This window comes from Sinocyclocheilus rhinocerous, unplaced genomic scaffold, assembly GCF_001515625.1.
Source record: "Sinocyclocheilus rhinocerous isolate Xijiao unplaced genomic scaffold, SAMN03320098_v1.1 scaffold1222, whole genome shotgun sequence".
Classification (NCBI taxonomy): Eukaryota; Metazoa; Chordata; class Actinopteri; order Cypriniformes; family Cyprinidae; genus Sinocyclocheilus; species Sinocyclocheilus rhinocerous.
This window is the reverse complement of record NW_015640234.1, coordinates 272275-283292: the sequence shown is the minus strand read 5'-3', so window position 1 is coordinate 283292 and position 11018 is coordinate 272275. Positions and strand designations below refer to the sequence as shown.

The window sequence follows — 11018 nt, the reverse complement described above, 5'->3', positions numbered from 1 at the left end:
CAGCAACGAGAGGATAAAATCGCTGTTTTTTAAGTAAACTCACTCTTAAAAGAGAAACGCACAGACGCGCATATACACGCAACTTTCATCTCTCTCTCTCTCTCTCTCTCTCTCTCTCGAATTGCAATATTTGAGAAAAGGGTTTAGCGATTTATAATTATTGGGGGGACTAGCCCCCCTCAATGTTTACGGTGGTTATCGCCCTGATCAGACATGAAAATATGTTGTGGCACTATTGTGCAGTCTATAATGATATGACGTTAGTTAGCAAATACTAGCGATTTTTTGCAAACATTTCTTTGAGTAACATGACCGTAAAAATGAACTCACGATTGAATGTAACATAAAACAAATGATTACTTTTCGTTAAAATCTTTATTAATGCCAAAAATGCTTACATGTATGTGTCTTTTTGTTCGCTCGGGCAGCCATGTTGCCGCTGAAGCCGATTTGTGCTTACATTTATGTGTCTTTTTGTTCGCTCGGGCAGCCATGTTGCCCCTGAAGCCGGTTTACGCTGAGATAATTCATACCCCTTCGTTTGAAATGTGGTCCCGAAAAATCTTCGTTTGAAGGGCTGTCTGGCCCTTCCCCTATCCCTACCCCTCCAACCAAAAAAGAATTGAGACACCCCTACCCCTTCACGTGAACGCGCGAAACTGAAAGGGGAAGGGCTAAAGGGGTAGAATTGGGATTGGGCCTTAGTATCTTTGTTGTAAGGGTATAAGTGTGTGTTTGTCTGTGGGTCATAGGACGTCCTGATGGAGCTTCTGGAAGAATGTGCTGATGGATTGTGGAAAGCGGAGCGTTATGAGCTCATCTCTGACATCTACAAACTCATCATTCCCATTTATGAGAAACGCAGAGACTTTGAGGTACAGCAGTAACACACACTGTGTTTTGATATCTAAGGATGGGTTACCGCCGCATACCTAAGTTGATCCATTTCAAGGTTTCACTCCCTAAAATGACACACTTCAGTGCAGAAATGACACCTTCCCTTGAAATCAGAGCCGATGTGTTTTATAAACGCTGATGCTCATGTTTGTGGCAGAGACTGGCTCACCTCTATGGCACCCTGCACCGTGCCTACAGTAAGGTCACAGAGGTCATGCACACAGGCAAGCGCTTGCTGGGAACATATTTCAGAGTAGCATTCTTCGGACAGGTGAGTCTCATCAGCTTTACTCATCATGTCTTTATCAGGATGAGCTCTATAATGACTCTTAGTTGTGTCTTTATTTATCTATTATTTATTTATTTAATTAAATATTAATTTATTTAATTGTGTCTTTATTTATCTGTTATCTGTTTCTCATTAAAAAAAAGTGCAGTGCGGTGGTACACGAGGACTGGAATTGAGAACCACTGCTCTAATGTATAAACATTGCAATCTCCATTTGTTTGGTAACACATAAAATGTCCATGAACATCAAGATATGATGAGTGCAATTAATTGCATTGAATGTGCATTTGTAGTGCACTTCAAATCGTAAAAGTAAAATACTGCACGTAATATATAATTGATGAAATAAAAGGCCACTTCAATGTGCAGTTTGTAATAATGTCAAATGAAAAGTTTTACTTTAAAGTACGTTTTAAATCATTATGTTTCAATAATCTTTTGTCGTGCTTTTAAGTACACTTATTTTGATGTGTGACTATCATACTGTATGTATAATTACACTGTAACAAGGACACCTTAAAATAAAGTGTAACCAACTCAACATTAGTTCTACGTGTGTGTTGTCCTGCTGGGTGTGGAAGTCATCATAATCCCTGTTTAATAATTAGGATCAAAACACTTTTACAGTATTTATACCTCCCAGTATTTCCAGATTGCTGTTGAAAACAATCGTGTCTTGTGGCTAACTTAGTACTCAAAAATTAGTAGGCAAGTAGCTTGATTTAGTTTCAGGAGCAGGATTTAGAAGTTGAGTTTCTTCCGATTGATTCAGATTTGCTTGTTGTTTTAGGGATTCTTCGAGGATGAAGACGGGAAAGAATACATATACAAGGAGCCCAAATTCACCCCGCTGTCTGAGATCTCACAAAGACTCCTTAAACTGTATTCAGACAAGTTTGGAGCTGAGAATGTCAAAATGATTCAGGATTCTGGCAAGGTAAGAAATGTACAGACTTTTGATTATCAGAACAAAGTCTGATTCACATCGCAGCTTATTCTGGCCAAGAACTACCCACACTCCTAAAATTAAAGTTTTTTATTGGCGTCTTTGGTTCCATGTAAAACCTTTAACATCCATGAACCTTTCCATTGCACTAAAGTTTCTTTAGATTATTAAATTGTTCTTTATACTAAGAAAAAATGGTTCTTCTATGGCATCACTGTGAAAACCTTTTTTCTTTGACGGGAAGAATTTTACTGACCCGTAAAATGTGTCATGGTTTTATGAAATTGTATACAGTATATCATATATAAATCATGTATATACAGTATACACCACCAATCAAAGGTTTGAGGTCAGTAAGATTTTTTTTTTTTTAGTTTTTGAATAAATAATAATAGTTTTTGAACACATACGTCTTATGCTCAGCAAGTCTGCACTTATTTTATCAAAAATACAGTAAAACAGTAATATTGTGAAATATTAACATATTTGAATATATTTTAACATTTAACTTATTACTGTGATGTAAAGCTGAATTTTCAACATCATTACTCCAGTCTTCAGTGTCACATGATCCTTCAGAAATCATTCTAATATGCTGCTTTAATTCTCAAGAAACATTTCTTACTATTGTCAATGTTGAAATCAGTTGTGCTGCTTAATATTTTTATGCAAACTGTTTTTTTTAGGATTCTTTGATGAATAGAAAGTTCAAAAGAGAAAAAAAAAATATTTTGTAATTTTATAAATAAATTGCTGTTGCATTTGATCAATTTTATGCATTGTTGCTGTGAAAAAGTTTTATTACTGACCCAAACTTTTGAAAAGTAGTGTAAGACAGAAACACAAGTCTGGGATGTCTTATGTATGTGCTGCTATAAAATGGATAGTTCTTGTCCTGAAGCTGAAACTAAATTATAGAAGATAGCAATGTGTAGCAATGTGTAAGTTACTTTTTGATATATTGGTATGCAAATTAAAATGTTTATGGTGTATACCTGCAATGTGGGCTTTTCTAGAAGATTTTAAGGTTTAAAGGGGTGGTTCACTGTTTTATTCATATATGAATAGATTTTTACGTGCACCTCTAGTTTTCTCTTCCTCTTCTCTAAAGCAGCGCAGCCTGGCCTCGCCCCCTTTGCTGCCTTTTCCCGGGGGCAGGGTTTATCTAGGTTTATTACGTCACGAACCCGGGAAGTAACGTGTTGTAGTCCCTACCAGCTGTTTTTATAGGCATTAAACTGCCAGAATTCTAAAAGACGATATCTCCGTTTGCATTGAACTTTCAGCTTCGTAACTTTGCAGATATTGTTTATGCTCAAACAGCAACATTACACACTAACTAACATTAAAAAAGTGAAATCGCAATCAACCACCCCTTTAAGAATCAAGATTTGTGTTTGCCATGAAGTGTAGAAGTCCAGACATATTTAACCAGTGTTGAACAGTGTAGCTTAACTAGCACTACAACTATAACTGCCTTTTAGCTAAAGCTGCATTACTGTTTGGTGCAGATTAATCCAAAGGATCTGGACTCTAAATACGCCTACATCCAAGTGACTCATGTCACCCCATTCCTGGAGGAGAAGGAGTTGCTGGAGAGAAAAACCGACTTTGAGAGGAGCCACAACATCCGTCGATTTGTCTTCGAGATGCCGTTCACCGTTTCAGGCAAAAAACAAGGCGGTGTAGAGGAACAGTGCAAACGCAGGACTATCCTCACCAGTGAGTACACACACTTAAGGCCTGTTCACACCAAGCACGATAACTATAAAGATAACGATATAGTTCTAAAAATCGTTCTCAATATTAAAGAATAGCAGCATCCACACCACAACTATAACGATAAAGGCACAGAGAAACGATATCGTTGGAATCACTTTCAGAACGATTTTTTTCCAGCTGATGAACGATAAAAACATTGACAGCCAATCAGAATCGATCCTGCTATGACGAGCTGGAGAATTTAAAGCGACAGACGAGTGTGCGCTTGGAATAAACAGATGATATCGTCCGCTGGTGTGGACGCTAATATAGTTATCTTTATAGTTATCGTTATTGGTGTGAACGGGGCTTTACACACTACATACTGACCATAGAGACGAGAGATAGAGATAAGTGATTGGCACTTCCAGAGAGTCCCGTGATAAAAAATCAGAGTGTCAGCTGAATCATTTCCCCGTCTGTGCTGTTTGACAGTTATTTGATCCTCCCAATCACAAAGTACAGCCCTTATCTTCACCGAGCAGACCCAGACGGTCTCTGTGTCTCTAAGGCTCAGCGTACATGTCAAGACTGCTTAAAAGCATCTCATGATGCACCTCATGAAGTTGGTAGAGTGAATGTCCAAAGCGAGCAGAGCTGGGCTCAAATATAAGAGAGATAATCATATTCAAACCGTTCAGTGTTCATGATTTTAAAAGCGCTTTTCATTTAACCTTTTATAGACCAAAAAATGACTCTGCATCTGTAATTTTATTACATTCTACTAATCTAGAATGTAATATAACATCTAACTTTATTCTTGGTTAGAGTTCACTAGTAAATCTTCCGTTCTTTCTCTTCATCTCTCAGCCACGCACTGTTTCCCGTATGTGAAGAAGCGGATCGCGGTGATGTATCAGCACCATGTGGATTTGAACCCCATTGAGGTGGCCATTGATGAGATGAGTAAGAAGGTGCTGGAGATCAGACAGCTGTGTTCCTGCAGCGATGTGGACATGATCCAGCTGCAGCTCAAACTACAGGGCAGCATCAGTGTGCAGGTACACACACACACACACACACACACACACATGACCTTATGCTCAGTGAGTTTTAGAATGTCATGTGACATATGTAAACCTGTCTTTCACTCTCTCTTCAGGTCAATGCCGGGCCTCTTGCTTATGCCAGAGCTTTCCTGGATGACACCAGCACTAAGAAATACCCAGACAACAAAGTCAAACAGTTGAAAGAAGTTTTCCGGTAAAACACACACTTCAGTCTCTGAGAACTCCTTCGTCTAAAACTATTTTAAACAACATTGCATATATACCTGTACAATGCAATATATACTTTTTTTTTTTTTACTCAAAAAAAAATCAAAAGTTTAATCAAAAGTGACAGTATAGACATTCATAATGTTACTAAATATTTCTATTTCAAATAAATGCTGTTCTTCTGAACATTCTATTTATCATAGAATCCTGATAAAATGTCACAGTTTCCATAAAAATAAACAGCGGTTTTCATTATATTTTAACATGTATTAAACAAGAAAACAGTTGTTTTAAAGAACTGTTTAAAAGCATCTCATGAAGTCGTTTGAGTTCATGTCCAAAGCGAGGAAAGCTGGTGTCTAGACAAAGAAGCAGCTCAAATATAAGAGAGAGAGATAAGAATCATATTGAAACACTTGTTGAGTGTTCGCGATTTTAATTATTTAATGGTTTAACCATTTAATGAGCGAAAAACGACTCTGCATTTGTAATGTGTTAGCTTTGACCCTAACCATAATATTACTAACTTCATTCTTGGTTAGACGTCATATGTAAATCTTCTGTTCGTTCTCTTCATCTCTCAGCCACACACTGTTTCCCGTACGTGAAGAAGCGGATCGCGGTGATGTATCAGCACCATGTGGATTTGAACCCCATTGAGGTGGCGATTGATGAGATGAGTAAGAAGGTGCTGGAGATCAGACAGCTGTGTTCCTGCAGCGATGTGGACATGATCCAGCTGCAGCTCAAACTACAGGGCAGCATCAGTGTGCAGGTACACACACACACACACACACACACACACACACACACACACGAGTTAAGTTTTATTCAGTCTGTAAACCTGCCTGTTACCCTCTCTTTAGGTAAACGCTGGCCCTCTTGCCTACGCCAGGGCTTTCCTGGATGATGCCAGCACTAAGAAATACCCAGACAACAAAGTCAAACAGCTGAAAGAAGTTTTCCGGTAAAACACACACTTCAGTCTCTGAGCAGTCCTTCATCTAAAACTATCATAAACAAGATTGCATATATATACAGTTTTGTAATTCATAGTTTTATTCAGCAGTGATGCATTAAATTGATCAAAAGCGACAGTATAGACATTTATAATGTTACTAAAGATTTCTATTTCAAATAAATGCTGTTCTTTTGAACTTTATCAAAGAATCCTGAAAAAAATGTATCACGCATTTCCACAAAAATAAGCCTGTTTTCATTATATTTTAACGTATTGAAATAGAGAATAGTTATTTTAAATTGTAATAATATTTTACAGTGTTACTGTTTTTGCTGTATTTTTGTTCAAATAAATGAAGGCTTGTTGAGCATAGACTTCTTTTCAAAAACAGACAAATCTCACAGACTCTTATGTGCAATGTATAATAATGAGCTCACATTGAACTACAATTAAACTTCAAAACAGCTAAGAGATTAAAAATGATGAAAGATCCTATGAAATAACACAAAAACACTCTTATGGAGTTATGTTAACTAAATTATGCATTTTTTATTTTATTTAAATAAATCTAATCTTATATTTGAGTTTTTTTTTTTAATAGCCGCCTTGGGCACCTTTACAGCTCTGCGTACTCTGTTTCCTTCACTATATTATTTTGTGTAGAAATTTATTGGAACAATTTATGTGTGTGCACACATTGACTGGTATTGAAATTGAAATCTGAAATTGTGTGTATTTGTGTGGTGCTTTGCAGGCAGTTTGTGGAGGCGTGTGGTCTTGGTTTAGGTGTTAATGAGCGTCTGATTAAAGAAGATCAGCAGGAGTATCATGACGAGATGAAGGCCAACTACAGAGATCTCACTAAAGAGCTGTCCGCCATTATGCACGAGCCTGTAAGACACACAAACACACTGATCTTAAACTTCTGATACTTGAATTTTCATTTCTTTTCTTTAATCTCTCCTTGTTTTCTTTTCCTCTTTTGCTTTCATGGTCAGACTGAATGGTAAATTATTTCATATAACTGAAGCATTGTTAGGCCTGCATGGACTCTGCAGCCACAGAAACCCACAGGATTCACACACCTGTCATTCAATGCTTTATACCCATGCTATTTTAAATAATGCTTTCTGTGTTCTCTCATCTCCATTTAAAACGCTTTCTTACTGAAATTATGAGTTTCTTAGATAGTCTGAGTCTAAAAACTCATAGAGGCATAATTTGAATTGTGTAAAAGCTCTCTTTTCATGTTGTGAGATCATGCAAACGCAACCTAAATGATGTCTATAAATGTTTGATGTAGTGCTGTCAAACGATTAATCTAACGCATCCAAAACAAAAGTTTTTGTTTACATAATATATGTATGTGTACTGTGTTTATTTATTATGTATATATAAATACAAACACATGCATGTATATATTTAAGAAAAATATGTTATGTTTATATATTAAATATATTTATATCTAATATAATAATATAAATATATAAATGTATATACATGTAAATATTTTCAAAATATATACTGTACGTGTGTGTATTTATATATACATAATAAATAAACACAGTACACATACATATATTATGTAAGCAAAAACTTTTATTTTGGATGCAATTAATCGATTAATCGATATCATTTTGATGTTACCTGGTGTGCTTTTGGTTCTCCAAAATATTTATATTTTCAGTATTTTCACAACAAACTGCACATGGATCATGAATCATATGAGATAATATGGGCTGATAACAGTTACTGGTAGGATTGGTCAGTAAAGTTGAGTGAAAGGTCAATTCCAACACTACATGATCGCAAAATTCTGCAAATTTCTGTAGATTTGACCCCACGATCATTAAAAATAATGTGAAGAACCGTTTAGTTTAGTTTAGTTTTGTTTTGTTTTGTTTTGTTTTGTTTTGTTTTGTTTTGTTTTGTCTTGTTTGTTTTGTTTTGTTTTGTTTTGTCTTGTTTGTTTTGTTTTGTCTTGTTTGTTTTGTTTTGTTTTGTTTTTAGTTTTCTCATGTTTTGTTTTCTTGTTTTGTTTTTATTTCTTGTTTTGTTATGTCTTGCTTTTTGTTATTGTTGTTTTGTTTTTAGTTTTCTTGTTTTGTTATGTCTTGTTTTTTGTCTTATTTATTGTTTGTTTGTTTGTTAATGCAAAGAACTGGTCAGATTCCATGCAGATTTCATACACACTGCAGTGTTGCATTATGTGTTGCGTGTGATGATGATTTCTGATCATTCTTGCTCTTCCTCTCTTTTTCCTTCTCCGTCTCCACAGATCAGTCCAGCGGATGATGGGATGCGCAGTCCTCTGCCGGATTCACTGCACATCTTCAATGCCATCAGCGGGACGCCCACTGCCGCCACTATCCAGGGCCTGCCACACTCCTCCTCAGTGGTGTGAACCTGACCCCTGCAGTGACCTTATGACCTTTCACCTTTCACTATTCATTTCACACCTCCACCCGCCCTACAGCTCTCCCTGCTGTCATGAAGAGGAGGTGAAGGAGAGCTGAGGGCAGTGTCTCAGGAGGAGATCTGTATGTTTCTGCCTCATCCAGGGGATTTCACCTACTGTTTCCTGTGGAGACTTAATCAAAAGCATGTATTTTATTTTTGGCCATTTTGCCAGTTTTATTAATAGCCGTAGTAAAGAGGGCAGAGGAAATAGTGTTGAGGAGAGAGGGAATGGGTCAGAAAATGATGCGAGTCACATTCAATCATGTAAGCACTGCATCTAACGTGTGCTAACAGCTAAACTATGACTCTGACTGCAACGGCTGCATCCTCTGCTAATATATATTTTTTATTTCTTCATGTTGTATTACTTGTTCGAGCTCAGATTTTTCAGTTTTTGAATGACGGACTGAAGTCTACTAGCTCTGCTGGCTCGCTGTCTGAGAGACACGTGACATCGAGTTTAAACCACCATCTGATTTGAGGCTGATTTGAAGATGTCATATGTGATCCATGTGTCTGTGAGTGTGAGTGTGCAGCAGACGCATGTTGAGTGGGCGTGGCATTGTGATGAGGTCAGCACTTTCACTGCATGTGATACACTGGAGGTGCGGCGGGGCTTGTGCAGACACAAATGCTAATGTTCAACATTATGCCTATCAGTTATTAAATATTTTTATACTGTGGGACAGCTGAATGTGATATTGTTTTATCTGTATTTAACAGTCTCGGCTCTGCTGTATTTAAACTGATAATGTCCCTATTCTAATGCTTTGAATAAAATCTCACACATTTCTCAAACACTTTCAGTTTTTTTTAACCATAGATTTTTAGCCAGCATTAATTATCATATTATATTTTGTTTTATCTTGTCTTTTGTATGTTGTTTTGTCCTTTGTTTGTTGTGTTTTGCCTTTTCGTCTCTGTTGTTTGTTTTGACTTGTTTAGTTTTTTGTTTTGTTTTCTTTGTTTTTTCTTATTTTTTTGTCTTTAGTTTTTTTTTTTGTCCTTTTGTTTTGTCATGTCTTATTTTTTATTTTGTCTTGTTCATTTGTTTTTGTTTTGTCTTATTTTTGTCTTGTCTTTAGTTTTTTGTTTTGTCTTGTCTTATTTTTGTTTTGCTTTGTTTTTGTCTTGTGTATTTTTTGTTTTGTTATTTTTTGTTGTCTTTAGTTTTTTTGTTTTGTCTTGTGTATTATTTTTTAGTTTTGTCTTGTTTGGTTTTGTCTTATTTTTTGTCTTGTTTTTTGTTTGTTTTTTTGTCTTGTCTTTATTTTTTGTTTTGTCTTGTGTATTATTTTTTAGTTTTGTCTTGTTTGGTTTTGTCTTATTTTTTGTCTTGTTTTGTTTTTTGTTTGTTTGTTTTTGTCTTGTCTTTAGTTTTTTGTTTTGTCTTGTGTATTTTTTGTTTTGTCTTTTCTTATTTTTATTTCGCTTTGTTTTTGTCTTGTGTATTTTTTGTTTTGTTATTTTTTGTTGTCTTTTGTTTTGTTTTAGTTTTTTTGTCTTATTTTTGTTTTGACTTCTCTTTAGTTTTTTGTCTTGTCTTGTTTTTTTGTTTTGCTTTAGGTTTTTTGTTGTTTGTTTTGTCTTTTTATGTGAAGATTTGAATTGATTTAATGTTGCTTCTTCTGTAATCCACTATAAACAGTGTAGAAATTCAGTGTGAGCTGGTGTTTATACCCTATGGACTCCTGAGTATTATCTATCAGTCTTGCTCTTTTTCATGTCATAAAGCAGACAGGCCACAGTCCATGTTAATAAGACACACACACACACACACACACACACACACCTGTTCCAGCTGCTCTTACTCAGACATCCTGCCCTGGTCAAGTCTTTTCTCACACAGGTATCCAGCAGGTCACACACAAATACACACACTTCTGCTGCCAATATGCCAGGTGAGGACCTTGTGTGTGTGTTAAACCATTTACATGCACAGAAATTATCATTACTATTTGTGTGATGTTGTATGTGAACTAAAAATTGACCAATCTCACAGACGAAAAGATGGACGAGACTAAGAAAACGAAGAAAAAGGTAAGATTAATGAAATAATTTTAGCTACATGTTTGTGTTAACATGCGATGATTAAGGTATTTCATTTTTAATAACTTTTATTTTGTCATGTCAGCATGTGTCCGTGTGTATCATTCATATAGTTTGGGAACAAAATTGTCCCTAAAAGCAATGTAAATCTGCCATGAATGTCCTTGGAGAAATTGATCCTCGTTTGGAAAATTGATTTTTAAATTCTTAAAATACAAAGTTTTCATTTAGGGTTAGTCTGTAATAATTTTAATTACCTTTTATTATATAATATCAATAAAAGTATAGAGGATGTTCTCATTTAGATAGCTACTGTAAGTAAACGTATGTCTGTTTATTTCACTTATCAAAATGATAATCTCAATGTCTCTGATAATGCTCCTTACATCTTGAATAATGCCATTATATTGTTTTAGTTTTTTTTGTTTTCTTTCAATC

The 11018-nt window shown here is 35.6% G+C and overlaps 1 protein-coding gene across 1 annotated transcript in view; it reads left to right on the top strand.

Moving 5' to 3' along the window:
• Positions 1-9313, top strand: part of LOC107752599 (dedicator of cytokinesis protein 9) — a 97963-nt gene extending 88650 nt beyond the window's left edge. Inside the window, exons 42-49 of the mRNA XM_016568611.1 lie at positions 753-875; positions 1055-1168; positions 1977-2123; positions 3644-3854; positions 4704-4894; positions 4996-5096; positions 6826-6964; positions 8350-9313. Coding sequence (XP_016424097.1) covers positions 753-875; positions 1055-1168; positions 1977-2123; positions 3644-3854; positions 4704-4894; positions 4996-5096; positions 6826-6964; positions 8350-8475 — 1152 coding nt within the window. The 3' untranslated portion in view covers positions 8476-9313. The remainder of the gene's footprint in view (positions 1-752; positions 876-1054; positions 1169-1976; positions 2124-3643; positions 3855-4703; positions 4895-4995; positions 5097-6825; positions 6965-8349) is intronic.
• Positions 9314-11018: the final 1705 nt, after the last annotated feature.